The 26,376-nt window shown below is 43.8% G+C and overlaps 1 protein-coding gene across 1 annotated transcript in view; it reads left to right on the forward strand.

Moving 5' to 3' along the window:
* The window catches only part of NEU2 (neuraminidase 2), a gene marked incomplete at its 3' end in the record, with an annotated part of 31,730 nt that extends 9,498 nt beyond the window's left edge, over positions 1-22,232 (forward strand). The window contains exons 2-3 of the mRNA XM_080349720.1: positions 19,375-19,579; positions 21,294-22,232. Of these exons, the coding sequence (XP_080205846.1) occupies positions 19,375-19,579; positions 21,294-22,232 (1,144 nt within the window). The remainder of the gene's footprint in view (positions 1-19,374; positions 19,580-21,293) is intronic.
* Positions 22,233-26,376: the final 4,144 nt, after the last annotated feature.

Genomic DNA, 26,376 nt, shown 5'->3' on the forward strand with positions numbered 1-26,376 from the left:
GGCTTGAGAAGAAAGAAGAGGCTATTTCTTTTCCTGCGCCTTTCTTACTGTCCCAAGACTAAAACCCCAAAGGCTTGATCCTTGCAACTGTGATGGAAGCATTTGTGTTAACTGGACCACAACTAATATTACACCTATAATTCTTCCTAGCCCTAAACTCTAACAGTCACTTATTTTTTATTTTATTTATTTATTTTATTTATTCTCTTCTAGAAACTGTTTTATGCCTTCCTCAAGGAGATTAACCTGCAGCAATCTCTTCTTTATCAAAGTTCCTATGTGCTTCAAGTGGCTACCCCTTGTCCTTGTTGATGCCACTCAGATAGGGGCAGAGACCTGTCTCTCTTTTGTGGCCTTTGCAACGCCAACATAGTTTACAATGCTTAGCAAATTGCTGCTAGTGTTTTCTTCAAAAATGAGGTAAAGTTTTCACAGGAGCTACTCATCAGTGATTTCAAAACTACATGAATTTCCAAATAAATCATTAGACAAATAGATGTGTGAGCGTGTTTGTGGGGGAGTGGATGCATGCGTGGAGAAGATTGTTTCCCCCTTTCGCTTACCTGGTGAATATGAAAGTACATGGATGTCACTGTTGGGCTTTTACAAAGATACTTGGTAGAGATGGAGCTTTCTGCATGGCTTAATGAAACTCCCTCAGCTGGGCTGCACAAAGATGTAACTATGTGTTGAGGAAGCGCTATCGAACCAGTGTGGTTATCTTTGCCAGATAGGCTTTTTTTGATCCATCAGAGGAATGAAGGGTGTCCACACTGAAGAGCTAGATTGCTGTCAGGCTGCCAAACAGTCCCTAACAAACCAGATGTTTGACGAGAAGCGAATATAGCAGTGGATGGGTTTTCTAGGAGAGGCAGGGGTGAGGGAGCACTTGTTTATTGTGGTGGCTACAATATAGATTTTTAAAATTTCTTCAATGAAGATTTCAAGAACAGAATATATTTTTGAAGGAAATGCTTCTGATTCAAAAATTAATACTCTAAGATATTATTGAGAAACCATTTATCGATATGTCAATCAAATAGCATTGGCTTTTGCAGTTACTTTAAGTGAATTAAAAACTAGGGATGAGTTTAAAAGGATACATTAAAATTTACTATTACATTATTCTGAGAGCAGTCAAGCTATTCAGTGACAGAGAATGAATGATTCAAGCAGGTGTGGACCATAACTATCCCTGTCTGAGTGTTTGCAGTAAATATTTGAAGAAGGTATTCACCTCTTATAGTCACAGCTGGGTGTAACATCAGGAGTAATTCATCCCAAGTATATTCACATACCGTCCTGGGATCACATTTCTTGCTGCAGCGTCACCACCTACCTGAACATGCTTTGCTGGCAAACATACTTCCCTGTAGTTCAAGAACTCCAAAGTAGCAGTCTGTAGGGAAAAAGAGAAAGATAACAACAGTAAAACCAGTAAGTGATGCACATACAGCAACATTAGAGATATGCATTTTGACTCACACATAATTCAGCCTCCAGAAATTTGACTGTAGAGAAATTTTACTTGCCAATGTGAAAAAATGCCATAGATTTGCTGCTGCACAAGAGCAGCTGAACTTGAGGACAGTAGCTAAAATGCTAATAAAGATTGTAAAAAGGACCGAGGTTCCTAGAGCAGTGTGGACCTGGACAGGTGGATGTGTGTGGGAAACAGGGACTGCTGCTGCTTCTGGGAGAGTGGGACTGGATGTGTTTTAAGGCATCATCTGGCTGTGGATGCTGACAATGAGCTGCTGGTCCCTACTGAAAAAGAGAATGGGCTCCTAAGGGATTCAGAGGGTGTTGCGTGTCAAACAAGCAGCTCCTTTTAATCAGTTAGATCTAATAGAATATAAGAATGTTTTTAGTATCAGAAGCTGCAGCCTGAAAACTGAAATTGCAGGTGTGTAGACCTGCAGGTATTTCAGATGGGTTTAGTCTGGCCAGAGTTTGATCCGGGAGCCTGAGGCAGGAGGTTCATTCTAGCGCTGGTGGATCATCTCTCCCTTTTTGCTCATCTTGTGACATGCCAGGTGGGCGCAGCTGCAGAAGCTGTGGAGGAGGCAGACCGTGTGGTCTGTCACTGGTGGGCACTGGTGCAAAGCGAGCTGCTGGGGGCTGGCAGCCCCAGGAAGCTGGGCTGGCTGCACCAGCTGCTGCTGAAACACAAGGGGTGCAACCCTTATCTGCTGAGAAGAGCACCTTCCTTCCTTGCCAAACCTACTGCTCCGCACACCCAGGCTCGGCTCAGCAGCAGTTTTCCAGGGCTGCTGCTGTCCCTGGAGATTTGCCACCCTGGGTAATGGGCTATTTTGTTGTGTCTGGTGCTGGCCCTGAGCTGACAGCCTCTGTCTCTGGGAGGATTTCTTCTACAAACTCCCTTCCACCGCCACATGGAAATAATTTGTGAGGGAGTTTTCTGGCTCCCTGCACTCAGCCTTTCTCACAATATAAGGGGTGCAGTAGGGTGAGACTGGTGGCTCTGCTTGCTGATGGTTCCAGTGCTTCATCAACTCCCCTTGAAAAATGGGAAGTGTGCTGTCTGGCTGAAAAGTGTTAAGTACTGTAGTAAGAAATTATAAACATAATGCTTAATGATTTTGAAATGAAAAATGCTCAATTTGCCAATGTTATACAATCATAGAATCACAGAATAGTTTGGGTTGGGAGTGACCTTCGAAGGTCATCTAGTCCAACCCCTCTGCAATGAGCAGGGACATCTTCAACAATGTTGTTGCCTAGTCTGGAAGGGTAATGAACATTGCTTCATTAAAGTTAAAGGCTGAAATCTCTAGCTACGCAATGCAGGGGCGTTTTGAAGCAGGAAATAACAGGTATGAATGCAACCTGAGTGTATGTTTGTTCTGTATAGGGACACACAGTCACAGCAGATGAATTGCTCTTGTCTGACTGTACAACATATCCTCACCAACACCAGGGAGAAGATAACAATATTGGTGTGTTTGAGTGGCACACAAAATGTGTCAGGATTGTGGCAGGCAGGTGCTTTCAACATGGAGGGCAATGAACCCCTACAATGAGTTCTCTGGTGCTGTGTTAGTTTTGCCATCACCTTAAATCCAGCCATGACTGAATGCTCCTTTACATTATGTGTAGCTCAATGGAAAGTTTGGAGTCTCCATGCAGAAATTACTGCTTTGAGTGTAGGGTTTTAATGCTGTAGAAAGGCAGAAGGTCACATAATCTTTTATTTCTTTTCATGTATTGAAGCTGCTGCATGTATAAGCCCTATTAATGACTCATCTGGAAGGTTTTGCACACTGAATATAGGGGTGCACCTTTGATGTATACTTGATGAATCAGGTGGAACTCTTTTAGACAAGATTTTGTCTTCAAGCCCTCATAGTTAACATGGCTCGTTTAATATTTCCTCTTTAAATATATTCTGGATGTACATGCAAATGCTGACTTTGCTGCATCTTATCAGTTTCTTTCTAAAATGCTTTAATTATTTTGAGAGTCTTGTGCAAAGTGACAACAAACCTCTGCCTCCCACTGCTATCAGTCCCCCAATACATCCCTGCTCATATATTAGGCATAGATTTTTTTTTTTTCCCCTTCTTCCTCGTTTTTAAGTGGAGTGGAATGTCATCTCTAAAATGTTTCACAGTGCATCATAATGAGGCAAAAACAGCTCTGCAGGGATGGGGCACAGTCCAAAATCCAGCAGCAGGCCTTACTCATCAGCCGCCGTTGCTCCTCACGTGGGTGCCGATCCCTGAAGGAGTGCCATGTGGGTGGGCCCCACTGCCGGCGCCAGGGCTCCGCACGGGCTCAGGTCTGCGCTTGCATCGGGAGATATTTCTGTCTGAGTCAGGGGAATAGTAACACCCACAGACTCAGCCCTGGGCTCCGGCAGATATAGCTCTCAACAGATGTAGCTATGAATTCATTTAGCCTCATCAGTGGTTTAAGCTAATGCACAGATTTAAGCTGGTGCACGTGAGGCACTCTTCTGTCCTGTTGAGCCTCCCCTGTTACAGAGGGCTTAAATTCCAGCAGAAGATTCTGGGCATGGCAACACCTTCACCTGAAGCCACCAGGGCCCTGAGCTGCCTGACTATATATACATTTATATTTTCATTGTTACTGGTTGGGATAACCCTCCTTGGACCTGTTATCAGTTCTGGTCCTTTCTTTTAGATGGTGGCAAGAGACAGTTAAGCACATGTCCCTGTCCAAAGTAAATGGACATAATATGTCACAATGGAATTTGAACTATTTAGGTGCAAGGCCAAGGTATTATTTGATTAAGGCACAGGGGTGGAGAAACCAGGAGGAGTGTAAGAACAGACCAACCAGAAAGTGAGACATGGACCAAAGAGGTTCACAGCAGAAGCCAGAGAAAAGTAGACAATATGTTTGGGGCTGGCTGAAAGATTATAAAATTGTTTGACGACACAAGTTTCCAGGAAACAAACACTTTGTACTTATTTTGTAAACAAGTTTTAGTTCTGTCACGTGTCCTAACAGAATCAAACTGCAGCTGCTCTGATTTTGAGATAGTCTTTCAGGTGAGACAGGTAACGGAATGATGTTATTTCTATGATTTAGTGATGGTACCTTTTTTATAGCAAGCAAAACCAAGAGAGAATTATGCAGGTTTTTACATGCTTATGATAATAAAACCTTTATGTCTTGCACATATGTTACAGAGAAGCTGTTTTAGAAACACTTCAGAGACTAAAAATAAATACATTGGATTCATTTAATATAGCCTCCAAAGCCACGTGCTTTAGACAACATGAGACCAAGTGAACTGGGCTTGGAGAGAGAAACCAGTACATTTAAAACAGCTAAAAATTACCCAAACAGCTTAGCTAGATATAAAAATGTTTCCAGAATTAAGTCTGTCATTGTAGGACCTTCTATGGGTAAAGGTAAGCACATGTGTAAATATAAACACAACATGAGTGTATCCTATAAATTGTTACTTACATATAACAGAAATGGATACATGCCTTCACAGAGTTCCCTCTGCATGAAACGTGGAGTATTTATAGCAGCTACTTTGTTTTAATTAACAAATAAATATCAGTACATAGTGAATAACACTAAATAACTGTATATTTTTCTGCTGCCAGGATGATTTATCTTTTTGACTATTTACAGATTCTTTACAAGTCAAAAATAATGATTTAAAATATGTGCTTTCTTGTATACCACTAATGATTTTCATCTCTGCTCATGGATGTACTTGTTCAATCCATGTATCTCCAAGTGGTCCAGCCCTATCCCATTGCCTTCCATGCTTCATCCCCTGGGTCTTGCATAGTAGATGTAGCTATGGGCTATAGCTAAGATGTTAGAGAATTCTCTCTCTGGAGCTATTCTACATATGTACACATATATAAACACACACTGTCCAGCTGTGTAGGGGGAGTCAACCTAATTTTTAAAGCATACAGAAGAGCAGAAGCGCAAATCTGCAAGCCCTTCTGATTTTCATTATAAGCTCTTAAACTAATTAAACAAAAAGATGACCTTATTTTTGTTCCTTTCCTTCAATTAGTGCATATGCAATGGTGAAAGATTTTTAGAGAATCTTGAGAAGTAAAAGGTATAAAACTCATCCTCTTCCTCTGACATAGTTGACATATGTCTTTATACTAACAAGACCTCCTGCCTCTAAAGGAAGCACCCTTTACTTGTTCCTGCTGATTATGAAATGTCGTTACCCCTGATGCTATCCCATTCCTTATTTCTGCTTAGAAGATACTAGTGAAATTGTTGCTAAGCAGCTGCGGTCTAAACCTCATGAGGTTTTCCAAGCTTATCCCTGGAAGGTGAGTGATTAATTCAAAAACCAAATGACTGCATCTCCTTGACTGGGGAGAGTACTTGGCTATCAACTCCAAGTTAGGTGCAAATCACAGGACATAGCCCTAAAGCATAAGATACCAAAGTACTAGGCAAGCATGCAGGAAGGCCCCCAGCAGCCTGCCTGATAATCTCCCCTGTTATACAGGGTTGCACATGGGAGTTGTGAGTCCTTGTTCCTTTTTGTTTGTTCTCTTCTGTTTGGACCATGTGAAGCCTTCTAGCCATGGAAAGGATATGTACCATAAAGCTTACACTTAAAAAATTAAAGGACTCTGATATAGAAAGTTTAATCTGTGATGAAATGGTTTAGTCAAGAACATGATAGGAGAAATAATGTCCTGGGCACAACGCCTTGCTGAAAGCAGAGAGATTTAGTAATGCCAGGATACTTAGAAGAGGTTAGCAGATGTCTTGGCTCAAGCTTTTCAAGACAGACAGACCTGCCTTGTGTGCCTGGGGCAGACAACACCTGCACTGCTCTTGGAGAAAAATACAATGATATCCACTTCTATTTCTAGATCTGCTGCTTGTGTATGAGACGCTTGTTATGGAAGAAATGAGCATGGCTGGTTATTTGAACTGCAAAGAGGTAAGAACTCAAAGGGTTTTTCATTTGAAAGCTTCCACACAGAAGCAGGGAAAGAAGAGGGCTGATTTTGTTCAACAAGGAATAGTAGACTTCTCAGTTTTTCCTCCCTCAGTGGTTATTGGGTGCAGGGTCCAAGGAGTGCCTATTTGGTGAATCTGCTTGCAAATTCATAGCTTGAAGGGAGCCAGGAGTCAATAAGACATCAGAATCCTGTTAGACTGGTTTCTACTGGTTTGAAATGCCAGGTGGGTTTGGAGTGCTACCTTGTCAACTGCATCAAGCTAAATTCAGCTGATTTCAAACCTGACATAAGCTGATACTATTCTTATAGCCTGTTATACTGACTGCACGTGTCTTTAGTAACTCAGGAAAAATACTTGATAGGCAGCTCTGGAAGCTCTTCAGCAAACAGCATCAGTCATGCAAACTTACCCTCCAGAAGAGCTTTTCTTAGCCCTGGGAGAGGACCTGGGAGATCGCAGGATGGCTGTTCCCAGTGCAGAGTAGTCTCTCTGTCCTGGGACTGAGGCGCTAGCTCTGGGCTTAGGCAATCGTATCCGGAAGCCCCTCACAACTTGCCACCAGTTTGCCCACTACAGCCAGGCAGCATTGCACTGTAGAAACACAGGCACACTCGCAGCACTCTCTGGCTGCATGTGCATCCACAGGAACTCTATCGTTTTGTCAAATAGGTGACATGGTCTCCTCAACCATAGCTCACTTCACCCATGTGCTGTGAAAAAGTGTGAACCTTTCCCTTTCAGACCTTTCCTTTGAACCCTCCTCTGTCACCCTCCTCTTCACTCCCAGTTTTTTATCATGGAAAGAGCAAGGCTGGGATGCGGGTAGTGAATCTCACAGCTGTGGCACTGAATCGGGTCCTGTGAGAGCAGATTTCATTTCTCAGCTTTACTCCAGTTCCCTGGGCAATCTTGAGCACGTCAGGGATTTTCCTGGGTCGTAGCTCCCCATCTCTAGACTGAGAGTGGTATACACTATCGTTTGTGAATATTCCCATATTCCTCCCATAGCCTTTTTTCTTCTGAGTTACTTGAGCAGGAACTCAGTGTTAAGTACAATAGCATAACATGAGCCTGATATGTTCAAAAGAGCTCTGGACAGTAGTGTGATTAAAGAAAAAATGAACCAGTTTGAGTATTCTCTCTTTTTTCATTATTTTTCATTTGGTGTTTCATACATTTCTGACCTCAAGTGAAAAGCAGGCATTTTGTCTAGATTTCTAGTTGCTCAGTGTGTCTCTGTTGCTCTTCCTAAGTTTTATTTGAGCTGGCTGCAGTTTCTCCTAAGAAGGGGTCATTATTTCAGGAATTGCTCCCTTTTGGACCAGTGAAGTCCAGGTTTTGTGGACTGAGTAACCTGCTAGACCTGTTTTTTCATAGACACCTGTTTCAAATACAATTTTTGCTAGGAAAGAAAAGGCAGGGAGGAGATGAGATTTCTAGGTTGTTTTGATTTTACTGAGTCTTGTCAGTTTTTCTTATTTTAGATCTAATGAGGCTGCTTCCATGGGGTACTGCTTGGAAACATGAAATACTGCCTTCAGGCAGTATTGTGGTAAAAATGATTATATAATACCCTATAGAAATCATTGAACAAGCCACTTGCAAAAAGAGAATTTGAGTAAAAACCCCAGGCATTGGCCACATACAGAGTGACAGATAATGGTAATTATATAGTTAAAGCATTTTACATTGTCTTGCAAATGTCCTCTCCAAATTATGGCAGTGCGGGACAATGGGTGTTTTGTCTCTGGGTCCTTCTTTTCTGATAATTACTGTGGCATTTCACACATACTTCTATATTTACAGTTGGTCTTAAAGTGGATTGGATTTACCAGTCCCAATTTGTGCCTGGAGAAAATCAGACCTGGATAAAATTTCTGTCCATCCCTTAAAATGAATGTCAGCCAATTAGTCCTCTTTTTTTTTGCAAGTTCAGCGAAATGTTTTTAAATCTTTTTGTTATTTCAGTGCAATCTCTTATTTTCAATTAGACCTGGAAGTGGCAGCTCGACAGTAACGGTTGAATCCATCAGTACTTTAATATCTCAAGAGCTAGTTTGTTCTTATGAGATTTGAGTCTCTGTTTACTTTGTGCATTTAAAAATACACCAAATTGCTGGGGTCAAGTTCACAGCTATACTGGATACACAGCAACTGGTCTCCTGAGAGAAAGGAAAGATCGGCTAAGGGGAAAGATCAGCCTGGCTTTAGGAGGAAAACAGGCTGTTTTTCATATTTCCTGCCTTTATTTATATATTTTTTTTAAAGCAAGATCACACATAAACATCTGCCAGGAAAAAATCACTACTTGTCCTGCCCCTGGAAAAAGACACACAGTTTGGTTGCTTGGTTGGTTGGTTTGGGGGATGTTTGCTGTTTAGTTGGTGACATTAATGCCTGTTCTGTGCGGGCTGAGTCTCCTCTCTGACCAGACTTCCTCCCTGCGGTGGTTTTTATGCCTGTAAGGCTGTGCCAGTGCTGTCCCTCCTCTCCATCAGCCAGTATTTCAACAGCGTCACAGCTGTGCTCAGTCTGGGTTGCACAGGACTCTTTCAGTGTGACTTTGCTTGTATAAATCTTTAACTTTGCTTGTAGAGCAAAGTTGATTTTCAGGCACTGGATCTGTGCCTTTGTTTGTGGCCTGAGGTTTCTTCCCCGGACCATTCGTCTTCTAACATCCCCCCAGAATAGGATTTTACTCACCTGACAGTCTGGGGCTGAACCAGTCTCTCATTTGCCATCGGGATGAGGTACGTCCAACAAGTCTGGACTAAACTCCCCCAAGTTGTTAGAGATTTGCAATTCAGTTGTGAATCCTGAGGCAGGTGGGTCCTATGGAAGATCCCTGTCCTTCAGTCCTAGTACCTCCTGTCACTTCTGTTTGAGAGTGAAGTTTCGCTCAGACTTTGTTTGCTCGGTTTCCAGAGTCACAGCAAACATAATTTAAAGGAACAGCTTTCCCTTTACCCAGATAAGTTAGTACAAACATGCCCTGAATGTCCTTTGCACTGCTTGTGCCAAAGGCTTAATGACAGAGCATTGTTAAACCTCCTGTATAAATCTTTAACAGCTGGGTGAAACTTCAGTCCAAATCTGCAAACTCAAATAACTGGAAACAGTAAATGGTATTTGCTTACACTTTTAAGGCCCACTGGCTGAGAAACTACTCTTGCTTTACATTATTTAAAGCCATTTGAGATGAAGTATTTGTAAGTTGTTTTTTAACTTCATGTGTGTTCACATACCTGGGCACTGGGGTGGATATAGCAGAGCCACTCTGGTATTACTTTAAGGCTTTTTGTATCTGTTCATCCAAACTCCTGTTATAATTTTCGCCCTTGAAATACTTTGATTTCTTATTCAGGTTCTGCTTACAATTGCTGTTCATTGGGCTTGCTTGATATTATTTGAATGTCCTTTTTCTGTAGGCAGCATAGGGCCAAAGGCTTCAAAGAAAGACAAACAAGCCTGTAATTCCTGTAGATACCTGTGCACTGCTATACATAGAAGTTTTACCTCATCCTTGGATAACTCACTTGGTATTTTTAAGCCTGTAGTTTGAATGACTCTTACAAAAAGCATCATATCGCTTGCTGAAGTTGATGCTAGTCTTTCCCTTGATTTATTCCTTTTTCAAGTTCACTGAACTTGCCAAGTGCCTTGTTCATCTCAAAATATTTTAGTTGGCCATGATGTTACCCTGTTCCTTTTAAAATGTAGCTGTATGCCTGGTCTGCTCTGTGGAAGGCCAAATGTTCATTGAGTAAAGCTTTGGTTAATACAAGCTCGGTTATCGTAGCTTCATGGTCACCAGTGTCAGTGTCCCTTTACATCAGCTGAGGGCCTGACCTGGCATACAGGGCTGTCAGCAATTAATCCTGTAATGATTAATCAAGGTCACCATCAGACCTACACGCCTCTGGTCTGTGAGGCAGCAGGACGCTGGAATGAGGGATGCACTGGAATTTCAGCTCCTCTGTGTCGCAAGAGTCGCTCCAGGGTGAATCTCCCTAGCTTTGTGCTCCAGACTTGCTTATCTGAGTGTCCCCAGATCTGGCAGAGTACGCAAAGCAAGGGACTTCAGTTTTATTGCATTTTCCTGTCATTAAATTGCTGCAGTCACTCCTTCCCAGTGTTGCTATTTTGAGGGCTAAATCCTGCTTCTTCAGTCCTCTTTTTGTATATAACTTGCACCACCTCTCTTCCTTTGCTTCCCATAGATTTTGCTATTAATTTAGCTAAAAAAGTATGCTTATTTTTCCTGTTCCAAATGGAAAAAGGGTGTCATGTGTATCATAGGCAGGCTGTTCACTGGACATCGTCTCTTGCAGGGTACGAGAGCTTTCCAGCAACAAACCCACAACCCACTATGAAGTGTCAGCAGGCTTACAGGTCCATTATGGGGTGATGCTGTCACCCTTTGGGTTGAGTGAGTATTTGTTGGGTTTTGCCCAGTTCTTTCCATGATGAAAGGAAATATGTTGTAAAAGGCTATTGTTTACTGAGAAAGAAGCACTGGCAGCACAATTCTTTGCTTACTCCTCCTGACGGAAATCAAAAGTAACTTAGCTGGGGTGAAAGGAGTGTGGAATGGTACAAACCCAGACTACCTGCTCCTCATGCCTGTTGCTCTTACAGCTGACAAGGACAATGAGGTGCTGGTTTCATATATGCATGAATGTTTATTTCCTTAACCAGAACTGGAATTCAAAGAAAACAGTGGATGTTTCCTTGTCCAGTAACCCCTGTGTTCCCAGTGTTACATTCATTATTAGTGTTACTCAGGCTTTTTCTTGCTGGTTTTTTTTTTTTCCCTCTGACAGAGCAGACTTTCAGTCAGACCTCAGGTCTATAGGATTTGTGTTCTGCACTAATTATACCATATTTTCTAATGTCTGGAGAGCAGCCAATAGTGTTTTAACTGAAAATTTGCAAAACTGTGTAATTGTCTCTCGTGTGGCCTGACTCCATGGAAGACCTCTGGATTTTAATGATAGCTGCCTGACAACAGCTGCTGCACCATATAGCATAGCAAAAATACTGAATTACCTGATCTGAGCTTGCATTTCTAATAGTTTAAGGAATGAGTAGATTCAGGTTTCAACATTTTGCAAGGGAAATATACATTGATAATTTTTAATGGACTAGGTATCACTCATTAAAGGTAACCTCTCTTGTTCTCCTACAGATTTCTTTTCAGATATGCTCACAAGCATTAGCTTCTGAATTCTTTTTCTTAGCCTTCATTTGCAGCTATTGCTATATCTTTCCTAAGAGGTGGCACCCAAAATCGAACACGGTTCTCCAAATGTAAATGCTCCATTGTTCACTATTCTATCGTTATATTATCTTCTGCATTATTTTTACATCCTCTTATTAATGCACCCACACACCCTATTTGCATTTTTTAACCTTTTTAAAAACGTTTTCATTACAACAATCAGATATAAGGGCAATGAAGTAAGTGTGGAACAATAGGAGTGAAAAGCTTGATTATCCTCAGACCTACACCCATTTTAAACTTCACTGGTGACACTAATTTTGATTTACACCAAGAGGAAAGAGGTGATCAAACCTACCATGTCTACACTGAGACATCCATTTTTTATAGTTAGCGAAGAATGTTTTTGTAAAACAGTTGTGGCACACAGCACGTTTGGAAAAAAGACCTTTTTCTTTCATCAGGAAGGAGGGTTTTCTGCCAGTCTGAAGAGTGGTGCTGGAGGGCCGAGTGCTGGCAGAGCTTGGCAGTGGCTGTGCAGGGGAAGCACCGCAGGCTGCCAGCGGTTTTCCTGCACAGGCACTGGGGTTCACCTGGGGTAACCTCACAGGAGGACCAGGCAGCGTATTCTTCATTTTGAGAGCGGAGGTGGCCTGAGGCACGGCCACTCTGCCATGTATGCCACTCTGCCAAGGTGGAGCAGGGAGCCACTGCCACCACAGCAAGCAACACTTGGTTCTTTCCACTCTGCAAAGAGATGGGCAGCCAGTTTTAAGCTGCAGCTGGGCAAGGTGATTTCTATTAAACAAATGAACAGTTCTGGGTTCAGAAGCAAAGTGTGTGACTCAGAACACCACCTGAGTAACACTGCTGTTAGCCAGGGAGCAGAAAAAAGGTGAAGAAATCCACAAAGCAATCCTTCATGCCTGCCTTTCTGGCAGACTGCGCCTTGGCAACCTCTTCAGTATCTCCTTTCCTTAATGACTTCTATTTTGCTTGACTCTGGACGTTCTCCAGGAGTCACTGTTAAAAGTTATTGTCTGGCGGATATCAATGCCGCTGTCTCCGGAGGGACTTTTCCTCACACTGACTGTTGCTTGGGTCCAGATAAAATAGCAAGATACAAGTGCCTTCAGGCTTCTCCTGTGTGTCTCTGTTACAGCAATACTTTACATGCCCAGTTAGGCAAGGTTCGTAAACACGGGTGCGGTTTTATGATACAGCTAATTTGCCATAATGGCTAGCTGCCAGTCAGAGAGGTGAGTCTGCTCCTCCTGTCAACAGCTTCATGCTCCCACTCCCCCTCCTACCGCAGATTCTGCTGCTTGTCTGACTCCTGCTGACACAGTCCAGGGCAATGACCTAGCAGAAAACTGTTCACTTTTTTTTTTCTGGACTAGTTTTCTGCCAGACTGACATCCTCTGATGGTTTACCAAGGTAAGATGAGCATCAGTGCTGGCACAAGAAGGGATGCAGGATTGCTTAAGAGAGAGGAAAGATAGTAATACAGAAGCATTACATTAAGTTGGTTGGTTGTAACTCCACACCTTTGCAACTCCCTATTTGGCTTGCACAGATCAACCACAACTGCCATCAAAGGAGGAAAGTTTTCTTCCTCCTTTTTTATTACTAGAAAGATCTGTTTGCAGGATTGTTGTTTTTATTTTTTCAGATAACTTCAAAGACAAGAAGTATTAATGGCAGCAATGGAAACACAGTAGAGAAGAGGGGAAAGCAAGAGAAACAGGAAGGAATGGGATAGGAAAGGTCATGTCTGACAGCAACAGCACAATATTAGATCTGTAGCACAAGGTAGGAGTGAAATAATTTGCTTGGGGAGTCCCAGAAGCTGCAGGTGCTGCCTCTAAGCCAGCCAGGGCACAGCTGGGAGAAGGGGTGATGCTGTCCTTCTCTCCCTCAGCTGGGACCCTTGTTTATCTGCCCGACTCTCCACATTAGCTCATTGACTGCAGCTGCTGGCATGGTGGCCCTGGTGACACCTCCACAGAGGCTGTGGGAAGCTGTGGCTGCGTATACCAGCCTGTCATTCCTGTACCACTGCCTGGAGACTCCTGTGTGACCCATTTCTTCATCCAGAAACAGCACGCCGATGGAGCGGAGGTGTGTGGAGCCAGTAGGGGAATTTGTCAGATTATCACGGCACTGTCACCTGCTGGTTATAACCATTTTGTGGCTTCTTTTGGCAAACTTTCCCAGAGTTCAGGAGCACTCTGAGAAGAAACAGTGGGAGTCCCCATGCCGGGACCAGAGGAACGTTCTTCAGCACAAGAGGACCAAGAAATAAGACAGTGCTCTGAACTTTATAATCATTAGAAATAACAGCTGTTCCACACTGATGTCAATCCATGCAGGTAGGAATATGCTGTTTAATTACTATGATAATTTAAAAGTCTTTCCCTAGCACTTGTCCAGCTCACATGGAACCTCCCCTTACATGCAAAACAGGTTTGCTATTTAAATGTCAGCTTGTGTGCATATGCCAGCTGCTAGCTTTTCCTGGAGATCTGTGACAGCTCACATTGCTGTCAATATAAATGATTTTGCAGGTTGGGTTCTAGTTGGTAAGAGTCCGGTGAACCTTCCTTTCACCTAATCCAATAGGAGTGCTTTTTGGTGTGTTGGGTTTTTATTTTTATTTTTTGCCTTTGACGTGACTTCCAGGAGACACAGAGTGAAAAAGGTATTTATTTTCCTCTTTTTTTCTTTCTACTTTTTTTAAAGACTTTTTCGTAACAGTGCACATTGCTAGGAGCTAAATAGGGAAATACAACACTTTGTAGGTTCAGGTAGGAGTACAGTTTATGTATTCCCCCAGCAAACATATGCTAAGAAAAATTCTGCTGCTTCATGTAATTCTTCTCTAGTGCTAAGAAAACCTGCACTTTCAGGCACAGGAGCTACTGCCAGGCTGAGCTACAACATTTTAAAAGCAGAACTTGATTGATTGTTTAGAAAATATGTACTGGGGAGGCTGAAAATCCCCTTATAAGTGTGGTATGAAGTTTTTACCACAAGAAAAACTTTCTGTTTCTAGTGTGGTTAAAAAGTTTAATCCAAGTGGCTGCTGGATTAAAGTAATTCCAGTTTTGTACTTTTCTAATTTTGAATTCTGAATGGTTCAGTTTGTTTAAAGTTTATCGTTTGACAGGTCTTGCTGATAACTCTCCTTTCTTGACTTTACATTGAGGGTGGTTCATTGGACTAAGTAAACGTGTGCTGCCTGGCTTGTTAAGAAATTCCATGGCCTAGATTTAGTGTAAGATCTGGTCTAGGGGTTTAAGAAGTGTGGAGGCAACGCTTTGACGCTGGGCTTTGGCAGATACAGGTACAGTCATGCTGTTTAGATAGGAGGAAAGGCACACAGAAATATAAACCTATTCTAGAAGCAAACTGGGTCTCCTGTTTGTAAGTTCAGGTCTGATGTTGAGTAGACAAAGACAGGACCTGGATTCTTGTGCTTGTTTTGAAAAGCAAAATTTTAGGTGGTTTTTGCACTTGACTCTCTCAGGTTTTTTTTTTGTTTTGTTTTCTCCCCAAAGCCTCCCTGAATGGGTGGGTTTGTTTTATTGGGATCTGTCTGAATTCCTTCAAGAACAAGCTGCCTCCTGCACAGATTGCAGAGCACTCTGATGGGAACCAAAGGATGGAGTTCAGATATTACCTCATTTCTGCTGGTTTGTTTTTAAAGACATACTGTCATTTCACCTTGCACCTGAACATGTTTAGGATGTTTTTTTACAGAAGCTGAGGCCAGTGGAAATGTTATCCTTTTTAGTCACTTTTCTTGGAGAGGGTTAAAGCAAATAAATATGCAAGGGCTCATCCTGCTCTATAGACAAGTCCACGTGAACTGCCTTGAAGGACAGAAGTGGAAGGAACAAGTACCTTCTCCTGGTATCTCCCAGCACCCATCCCTTACTGCAGCCTGGGCTCCTCACAGGCATCAGATCCATCACAGATTCATTTGTTGACAACTGTTATTTCTTTTGACTCTTCTGGTGTGCTGGAAACAGTCTCTGCCTTGGAAATCGTTACATCTGTATAACTTGTGAACTATGAGTAATGGTTTCCTCCAGTTTAACTCACCGCTTCTCTTAGGGGTTTCCATTGTGCCCGTCTTTCTCCCAGTCTGCCCAGTTCTGCTTGGAGGTGAGCTATGGGATCTCTGTGCAGCCGCATCCGTGGTCCCTTGGAGAGGAATTCCAGGTAAACGTCGATCTCCCTGAAGAGGACACTGCTCAAGGATAAGCCTGGGAAATAAATTCAAAACTCCAGTAAATACCAACATGTGGAATACTGACTTAATGGCTGCATGATAAGTTGCCCTTCTCCCCACTAGAACCTCCGTCCTCTGGAAAGAGGTTACTGGCTACCTCTTTTTTTTTTACTAGAAAAAAATTACCACATCAACTCTGCTTCCCCTTTCTTACCCCTTTCTCTCACAGAAGTACAGCTAACTTTGCTCTCCAAGGCAAGATCTGAGAATTGTTGTCGGTTTTATATGGCTCTTTAGTCTTCTGCTTGTGTTTCAGGCCTTTCTGTTCCCAGAACTTTGTCTTTTTTTTCAGTTATACCTCTTGGTCTTTCAAAAGATACTGCCATGTTCTACAAACTGTCTTTCCAATGTCCTTAGATCCTTCTGGCTGCACCACTGCCACCTTCTTCTTCCTTGCAGGCCAGCCAGTGGTATTTCAGTAGGGCTTGGGAGCAAAGTGGCATCATGGACACATGCAACCCTCGGCAATTTAATCTCAGAGGGATGGGTGTGTATGATTTTAATTCCTGTAGTGCTAGAGTATGAGCTTTTGAACACTCTTCATGTAGCTATCTTGCCCATGACTCGCTAATTTTACTTCTCTTTTATTCAGGAATAAGTAACTAGTAGTTTTGCCTTTAAAAATGGGTAGAGGTCAAGAGAAAAATCTATTCCTTTCAGTTGTCTGGAGCAGTAACTAAAACAGCACTGTTTTGCTTATATATATCTCTCAAGAACTTTTAGGCATATTTAAATATTCTCCATTTTCAATTCTGTGTGAAACTCAAGCTGTTGTGACTCAGTCTCTGCTTGAGGATCCACAAAGGAGAAGGTAGAAGGAGCTGAGTACTGACTTTAAGTGTGTTTAAAAAAGGATAGAAGAGTTTCTCTGCAGATGGATACATAGTGCATATTGTATATATATATGCATACAGACATAATACCCACACTGTGTGTAGGGAGTATATATATACAAATGTGTGTATAAGTGTATACGTTCACACATATCCCTGTTTAGTCTCTGAATAGATGGAAGAGCCACTTGGTGCTCATATTTTCCTCTATTATAGTTGCAGGTGCTGTGTCCAGGAACCTCAGGCTTGTTTCTATGGCAGCTATTCCCAGGCTTTTACCATCCTGCCTTCCCTCAATCCCCATTTGGCAATAAGAGGAAAAGAGTGTTGTGACACCCACTCTGCGCATCTCGTGGTGGGGCTGAGAGCATGGGCAGAGATGTCTGCAGGTGACAGGCTCATATGGAAGGGACTTGGGCGCTGCAGACACTGATCTCTTGGCTTCGTATTGGGGGCTTTGGAGGACAGCGCTGATCTCTCTCTCTCTCTTTCTTTGTCCTTTTTTTCTTTTTTTCTTCCTTCTAGCTCTGCCCTGAAGCAGGATTGCAATATCCGAATGGCATCATGAGCAGGAATGTTAGGGAACCTGTGCTGCGCTAGACAGGCTGACTAATCTCCCTTTAAATAATCTCCCTTTAAATAGTCTGGGAGCACTCTGGTGAGCTTCTGTTTCAGGAGCCATGAGAACACAGCCATGACTGGTCTGTATAAATAGCCACATCCATGCTGGTAAGCAGCAAACAGCACAGTTGCTCTAGGAAGGTCTTCCTATTTTATTCTTGTTGTTGCCTGGATAGCTGCAGTCAAATTCTGGTAATGTTTCTGTATAGCAGCAGTTCTGCTGCCTTTTCTCACACTGCTATATCATCAGTGACGGTGAGGAGGGAGCAGCTACCCTTTGGAGATAGACTTCTGTCTCCAGTTGCTTTGCAACTGAGTGGCAAAGGAGCTGTGGCTTGCTGAGGTCTGTATGGCTGGCTTGAGCTAAAACAGTTCATTTGACATCCTTTTGATCAGTGCTCTGAGTTCCAAAGTCTCATGGATATTTATAGTATCTGGAAGGTGAAAGCAAGGAATATTTGAATACTCGCAGCCTAGCTATGGATCCGGATAGACCATAATGTGACAGTGCTGTCTGAACTTACCTGCGCTGCCCTAACTTGGTGATCAGTACATTAAAAGAAAAAATAAGTTAACCAAGTCTATGTTATAATAGATATGCTGGCTAATAATAATATTTTCTCTTGTAATGTAGAAGACTGGAAACTATTCTCCAGGTAGGTACATGCACTCTGCAGCTGCATAAGCAATCTTCAGTTTGCCTCCAGCTGGTCCTGAATTACCAAGACAGCCTTCAAACACATACAGATCCAATACATGGCCAATAGCTGCTCTAGCGCTTTCCAAGATTTAGGTAAATAGGAGAATCCTCAACGAAGAGCACAGCGAGTCTTGTCTCAGCTGAGGTAGGAGGCATTTGAATTTCTTACTCATACTGTATTGTCATCTTCTCCCTGCCATCCTACCCACTCAATGCGTCAGAGATCTAAGGCTTGATTTTTATTTATTTTATTTTATTTTTTCTCTTTTTCTCCCCCTTCTCTGCTGAGCAGAGGATATTCAGGCTTTCAGTTTCTGGTGCATCATGTCAGAGATCCTTTTTCTTTCCTTTTAATTTTTTTTTTCTCCCCCTTTGTTCAGACATAATTTCCCTGAGCCAGTGGGTTTTTACCAAGGTAAATAAGCTCATGGGAGAGGCTTGGTGCAAGAGGGCAGAAGGCTGAGGGGGTCTGAGGAGAGGAAGAAAGGCCGTGTGAGGGGGATAAAACAGACCAGTTACACTGAAGCAGCTTCCCTAAATGCCCCCTCATGTTTGCCTTCCTCCCTAATTTTGCTTTTAAATCACTGTACAGATATTGAGTTTTTTTGCCTGGCCAGAAGTCCCACCCAATGCAGTGGGACGCCATTCAGACTGTTCTTAATCTTACTCGGGGAGGAATGTTCTCTTTCTTTCTCTTTTCTTGCTTACTGCTTACCATCCTTGAACAGGGGGCACAGCCGGGGTCAGGGATTGCCTCAGTATGTTGTTTATATGGGATTTCAAGTTCATACTTTGCAAAGCAAAAGTTCTGTACTGGGTTTTGGAAACACCATCAGCAGAGATATAGCAATGGTCTTCTGAGGGAAAATACTATAGTGGTTGATTATCAACAGTCTTCTAAATTACAAACCCACAAAACTCCCAGCCTGTGAATTTAATTAAAAAGAAATAACAAACCACAGACAGCTTTTTCATTAACTGTATTTAGTGTACTTACCTTATGTCACTCCAGTAAGATCAACCAGGCTGTTCTGGGTAAGTCTGGTCTGTGTTGCCAGCTAGTACAGTAATGTGGGTTCTCTTTGGAAAAGCACAAGAATGAGACAAAGCTGAAAGTAGCAGAAATTTTGTTTCAAGGCAAGAGAGGTTCCACCTAGCAGGGATGGCAAAATCTGCCCCATCACATTTTGCAGGGCTAAGGGTGGGTCAAAATATAATGCGTTTTATCTTTTTTCACCCTAGCACAATGGCTTCATTTCCTGTCTTGCACCAAGAGACCTTGTTTCGTAACGGTACCTGGAGCTATCGAATTCCAGCCCTGCTCTACCTGCCACGGTTTAGCATCATTCTGGCATTTGCCGAGGAACGAGAGGATTTGGTGGATGAACATGCCAAGCTAATAGCAATGCGCAGAGGCATTTACAACCCAATCACGCACCATGTTCAGGTATCAGTGTGGGGAGAAAATGGGGGAGACTGCCTACCTGTACTGCTCCCCTGTCCCCAAATCAGCTGGATGTGTTTGCCCTCTCACTGTAGGGAGAAGGCAGCTTCTTCTACCCAAAAATGGGAGATAAATATGCCTGTAAGTAATGAGTGCATCATTATAACTGCTGGGATTCAGCCCCACAGTTGAGCAGCTGTTGGGGAGACGGAAGTGGGGCAGATCCAGGAGATTTTCTGGGGAGGGCTTTAACCCATCATTGCGGAGCTGAACAGATACAGAGATGGGACAAAAGCCCTGATGCGACAGCAAAGATGTGCAGGAAGGGCAGAAATGGGGAGGCCCACAGGAATAAGGAGGAGTGAGTTAGAGATCAGTGACTATTCTTTTTTAATTCATCTTCTTAGAACTAATTTCTGGTCTAAAAAACAATTGAGAACAGTGAGTCTCCCCACGCAAAAGTGTGTTGTCTGGTTTGTCTGTGCCAGTGAATTGGCTACTTTATTCATCTACCCGTTATTATTAACAGTTATCTTGCTGGGTGACTGGGGGTGGTGGATACTCTATTTATAATCATTTCCTGCATTTGCAAATGCATTAATCTCTTAAAAAAAAAAGTAATTATATTTTTCTATTCTGATCCTTCATTGGTGACTGGTTGTCTTAGATTATAGACTCTTAAGAGCTGGAGTCTGCCTAGCAGAAGCAGCCTCTGAGTGCACCTGCAGTGTCACACCATTCAGGTAACATCCTGTGTAACCCCCTGTAATTCACTTAAGTAGGGCTCAGTTGGTCATAAACTTAGTAATTGATGTTTACATGCTAGAGTTTCTTAAAACGGAAATATTAAGTATTCCAAAAAAGTTAATACTGGTTGAATAGACCAAGATAAGACATGACCACAAAGGGTAATCAGCAAGTCAGAGTGGAAAACCTAATTAGTATAATTTTACTGGGAAGTACTGTTTCTTTTACCAAACCAATAACGCTATGTAGGAATAATGTTCTAGTTGCAGTGTTGGTGTTAGAAATGTGATGGCGTTATGTACTAATCAGTTAAAAGAATGACAGGGCTCTCTGACCTGTGTTCTTCACTGGATAGTGTGGGGTCCAAATTTCCACAGCGGAGTGTGTAAAGCCCCACAGTCAGCTCCAGCAAAGTGCCTCAGTGTAGGCTGGGACAGCCGCTCACACACAGATCAAGGTGGAGGAAGAGGAGCCTGAATGGAAAGGAATTTGTCAGCATCCAGGGTACCTGAAGAGAGCTTGGTTATCTAGCTGACTTCCTAAGAAGCACTGACACAGCATGGCAACTGTACCAGCACACTTTGACCACTGGGCATGTCTGTGTGTCATTTGTTTGTGAGAATTTCTGAAAATTCAGCTACTGTAGTTTTTTGAAGAGTGTTATCAGACACCAGCTGCATTGAGATTGAGAGCTGTCAGCTCCTCAGTGAACAGAAATTAACAAGGACATAACCCACCTATCTGGTGAAGTTGGATGTGCACGTGCACTGCGTCATCCAAACAATTTTTACTTGCATCTGGTGATGCCAGTATGTTGTCTTCCCATTTCTTGCTCTATCCACTAACTTGCTTCTCTTCTGTTCTTCTCATGCTCTTCTGTGAGTTTTATCTGGGCATCCTTACGCTGTAACATGGATCTATTTGTAATGGTCTATTTCATTCTTGTCTTCCTTCATATGGGCCCTGGCAGTGGAAGCACATGGAGAGCATTGCCAGTGCACAGCTGCAAGACCACCGATCTATGAACCCCACTCCTGTTTACGATGAGGTCTCAGGGAAACTGTTCCTGTTCTTCATAGCCATCCCAGGACAGATCTCTGAGCTGCACCAGCTCAGGACAAAGACCAACCTGGTACGTCTCTGCTACGTCACTAGCATGGACCACGGACGCACCTGGAGCAATGTCCAGGATATCACCAATGGTACCATTGGCACCGAGCACAAAAACTGGGCCACTTTTGCACTGGGGCCAGGTCACGGATTACAGTTGTTCAACGAGGCCCGGAGCCTTGTGATTCCTGCCTATGCCTATCGTATCTTGGACCGTAACCGACAACCCATCCCTCATGCCTTCTGCTTCATCAGCTCTGACCACGGGGTAACGTGGAAGATGGGGAACTTTGTGGAGGGGGAGGGCACAGTGGAGTGCCAGGTAGCAGAGGTGCACAGCTGTGGCAGGAGGGTTGTCTACTGCAACGCAAGGGGCACCAGGGGAGCCCGAATCCAGGCTGTCAGCTACGATGATGGGGAGGACTTTGAGAGAGGCCAGCGGGTTGAAAAGCTTGTAGAACCTCCCTCGGGGTGTCATGGAAGTGTTATTGCCTTCCCACCTCCCACTTACGTCAGATGCCGAGATAGTTGGTTGCTCTTCTCTCATCCTACAGACCCAAAGAGTCGAAGAGATTTAGGAATTTACCTCAACAAAAGCCCTTTAAATCCGTCTGACTGGACAAAACCAAGCATCCTCTTCAAGGGCCAGTGTGCTTATTCAGATCTGCAGTACATGGGGCTTGGGCCAGATGGCTCACCCTTGTTCTCCTGCCTCTTTGAATATGGGACTCGGCAACCATATGAAGAGATGATCTTTGTGATGTTCACTTTGAAGCAAGCCTTTCCATCAGAGTGCTGAATCTTGAGCCTTTTCATCAGCATCACCTTTTTTTACCATCACTTCTCATCTTTCAGCAAAAGGGGGTTTTTGTGCCCCTCCTGCACCCGCAGTTTGGCATTGGCTTGTGGCATCTATAGATTACGAAGCCTATTAAACATACTAAAACTGAAGATGTTTGACGTTGTTTTCTGTTGCTGGTTCTCCCTTCTTTGCCTTTCCCTTTGGCTGCAATCTTAAACATCATGTGCTCAAAACGAGCATGACCTTCGTAGAGGACCTCTTGCCTTGAGGTTTCCTTGACTTGATTAGGGATGTGCACGCTGCCAGTGTAGAGACTGTGTGGGGACAGAGGGCAGTAATTTTATGCTGATCTGCATTTAGTATGTTGTGGAGAAAGTGCTAGAGAGGACACTGGGCTTGCTGCCCTGTATCTGCAGTTACCTTCTTCAGAAAACTGCTTTGGCTCTGGTGAGGTGCGCTGCTTCCTGCAGTCAGTGTAGGACTTGCTGGCAGCTCTGGGTTTTAGGGCTTGCTGTCTTCTCATCTCAGAGATGCCATGGGATATTCCTTGCCCTCTTCTGCAGTGGATTTGGAGTTGCCTTGCTGAGTTCGCAGGCCCCCTAGAGACTTCTGGGTAGCTTAGCCTGCTCCTCACTTCCCACGCTGTGTGTTCTTGCTTATTTGCCCTTTTGCTTACACTGCACTAAGGAGCTGCAGTAGCTAAGGCGTAAGAAAACCATAGTGTCATGTGCTCCAGTTATTCCCTGAGCAGTGACAGTAGGACCCATGCAGGACACCAGGACCCCCCCATGTCTGGGGACATGGCAAGCGGCAGAAATGGCATTTTTGCTTGTGTCGATCCTGCAGGATCAGGACAGGTCTGCAGAGGGAGCTCCCAATTTATAGTCAGGAGGGGAAATACTTGCTGGTCTAACACAAGCACTAAACTATGATCCAAAACCAACCGCTCTTATTGCTGACAACCCAGTGTCTTGAAAGCATGGCTGCTATTATTAGAACATTATTGGCATATGAGCAATGTGCAATGAGCAAAAACAAATAGCACTGTCCCACTGCCAGCAAATTGCAAAGGCACAAGTGTCAGGGGAAAGGGACCTGACCAAGCCCAGAGCAGCATGACAGTGCTCCAGCTGGAAGGCTTTCCAAAATAGACAGATTTTCAGCAGGTTTCTGAAAGAAACAGCCCCAGTTTTGGTGAGAGAGACTATTCTGAGGCTACAACGTGATTTGAAAGGAGACATTATTCTGTGACTAAACAAGGGGAGTGACCAGAAATGAATGGGTACCAAGGGAGGCACGTCAGAGCAGATGGAGCTGGGAGCTTTACCCATGCCTCTGGACAAATTTCTGCTTTATGAACCAGCCTGTGCTTGTTTGCTGGGTGCTACATTCTGTGTGTGTGCACATGTGGAACAGCTCCAAGGAAATTATGTTTGTTTGCTCTATTGGTAAAGAAAAATACCCGCTTTTCAAGAGTGCTCTCAGAATGTATCCCCTTTGGGGAGCACTAACAGGTCCCGTACGATCCTTTGCGCTGTCACTGTTCAGGTCTTCAAGTCTCTGCTTGCTCAATGTTCCCACCCTTGCCTTTTATTTAGCTTTCAGTGGCAGTGGGAGAAGGAGCCCTGACTTTTCTCACTGTCTAGGTTTGTTTCAGGGCACATGGAGGTTGCAAGTACCAAGGGAGTGAAGAGATCTCATGGCCTTCATGAATACACCTGTAATTTGCTAAGTCTTTCCCAAGCAGCAGGTTAGTAACGTGCTGGGCTGGAATAGCACACAGGAGCTCAGCTAACCTGTACTTTGTGGGTATTACTCATGTGCTCTTTATATGTAGGCTGGAGTCTAAATACACCTTTGTGGCCAATAGCCTGTTACTGATGCCTAATGAGGGAATGTTATATTTAGACTTCAGCAAAGCTGGCTGCTGTCCTAGAGACTTAACTTTCCTTGTCAGGCATGCTATTGAAGTACTTGTTTCATGACATGAAAATGCATATTAGAGAACTTTTTGTCTGACCAAGCCTGGCAGTGCCCTTCCTGATGCACTGCACAGCCTGGGTATATGTGGGGAATTTGAGTGACCAATGTGCATCTTGAGTGATGCTACAGACCGTATTTATCTATTGGTCCTGGATGGGCTGGTGAGTCCACAGCCAGCTAGTACAATACTACCTAGACATCTGTAGGAAACCCAGTTTAGATAAAGCGTTTGTTGCAGTGTCTGAGAGACACCTTGGCATAATACTCTAATGTGGGGTAAAATAATGTCTGCTTTGTCCATAGACTGCCTGGACTGCAACTTTTGATTACCCAGCATCAAAATGTGTCCCAGTTCTTTGTCTCTGGCCTCATTCTCTCAGGTAAGTTTAAATGAAATACTGCTGCTGCTGCAGGTAGCTAAAAGCTTCTGTTGAGTCTGGGTTGGATTTGTCTGACAGATGTACCCATTATTGTTTTGTTTTACGAGGGCAGCTCTTACACAGTGCTTTGTCCCACCCATGGGACGACAGTGTAGACTATTTGAAGCACAGCCTATTCCTTGTGGAAACCTGAGGGCTGCGCTGGCTACATCTGCAGTGTCTATCACCTTGCATGTAACTCCCCCTCTACAGCAAACACTTCAGCTCCCCTCTAGATAACTTCTCTAATCTCTTCTTCCTCAGATCTACTCACCAGTCTTCTCTGACACAGGCATGAACGGAAAGAAGACGAACAGTGTAAGTATCTGCTGCAGAACAGCCTCTTGTCTCTCTGTGGGACAGAAGTTGCTGCTGTCCTCTGGGAATCAGGTATTTCAGGATGCGCATGTGTGCATGTGCTGACCATGCAGGGATCGATCTTTCTCCAGTGCTGCAGAGTTCACATGCCAGCGCCATGAGAAGTAAAACAGACACCATTTCCTCTTCAGGCAGGTTGCGAATAAGCCATTAGGGATCTCAGAGCTGTTTATGTCAGGGGATTGGGATTCACCTTTTGAGCAGCTGGAGCTGTACTGTGAGAACTTTGGGATGAAGAAGTATGCACAGAAACTAGCCTGCACATCTTATTGCCACGACTGCTCATGTTTGAATCCCATCCCCATGTTTATGTCTCCAAGTCAAGGAGTTGTGTGTGGCTGGATTGAGAATTCACACATTTTAAGGAAGTAACAGCTTGCTAAAAAACAAAGTTGATGGCAGGATGGATAGGAGTTGAGCGTTAAGTATTCAGCTAATCAGCCTCAATTGTCTGACTGGGGTTTGTACCTCTTTGTTACCTTGTGTTAACTTGCAGTAGTTCAGGAGAAGCTCTCCAAAACACAGTTTGATTCCAGCAAAACTCATGTTGTGCAGCAGCTCTGTCCACTCTGCATTGACACGTGGGTCCGCTGCATGGAGAGCACTGTGAAGTCAAGCAGTGGCTTAACATTCAGTGCTGTTCTGCTTCCTGCTGCAGCTGTGCTCCAGAAAAGCTACTGTAAGAGTCAGAAATCCCAAGGAGCTGATACAGGTCAGGGTAACAGTAGGCTATAGTCAGGCGGGACTGCCAAGAGCTGCACAGTCCCTTTGCCATATGCAGATACTCGTCTCAGTAGGGAGAATAGACTTTGTAACCATTCTGTGGCCTGCAAGAGCTTACAGCTGCTGTGCATGCAGAGCCACTTCACGACCTCATCATCTGACTCCATTTAGGCACCTGAACCCGTCGGAGTTCGTCTCCCAAAGCGCTGTGTAGATCTGCGTGAAGCTGAAGAGCAGGTCCAGCAGATCTAATTTTGGCCTGCAGACAGTGCTCGCTTAGCGCGGACAGGAAACCCTGCATGTTGTTGCAGTTCTGCCCTTTTAGCTGGGCCCTGTGCTGGCCACACAATTCTGAATTGCTGGTCCCCACAGTTTTATGTCAGCAGCAGAGATTAAGCTGGTCCCTGCTGAGCAGATGTCTGGATAACAGCACCAAGGAGGCAGGCAGGGTTAATACTGGGTTGTACTGGTTCACTCTCCCTTTCTGTATCCACAAATTTGAATCTCTCCCAGTTCGGTGATAGGCTGCTCTCCACTGCCTTGCTGCCCAGGCTGGGTACAGGAACAGCACTCTGTACGTGATCCAGGTCCCGCAGTTCCAGCATTTGTCCTGGCTCTGGGAGGTGAGGATTGCATAG

Source organism: Nesoenas mayeri (assembly GCF_963082525.1).
Source record: "Nesoenas mayeri genome assembly, chromosome: 9".
NCBI lineage: Eukaryota > Metazoa > Chordata > Aves > Columbiformes > Columbidae > Nesoenas > Nesoenas mayeri.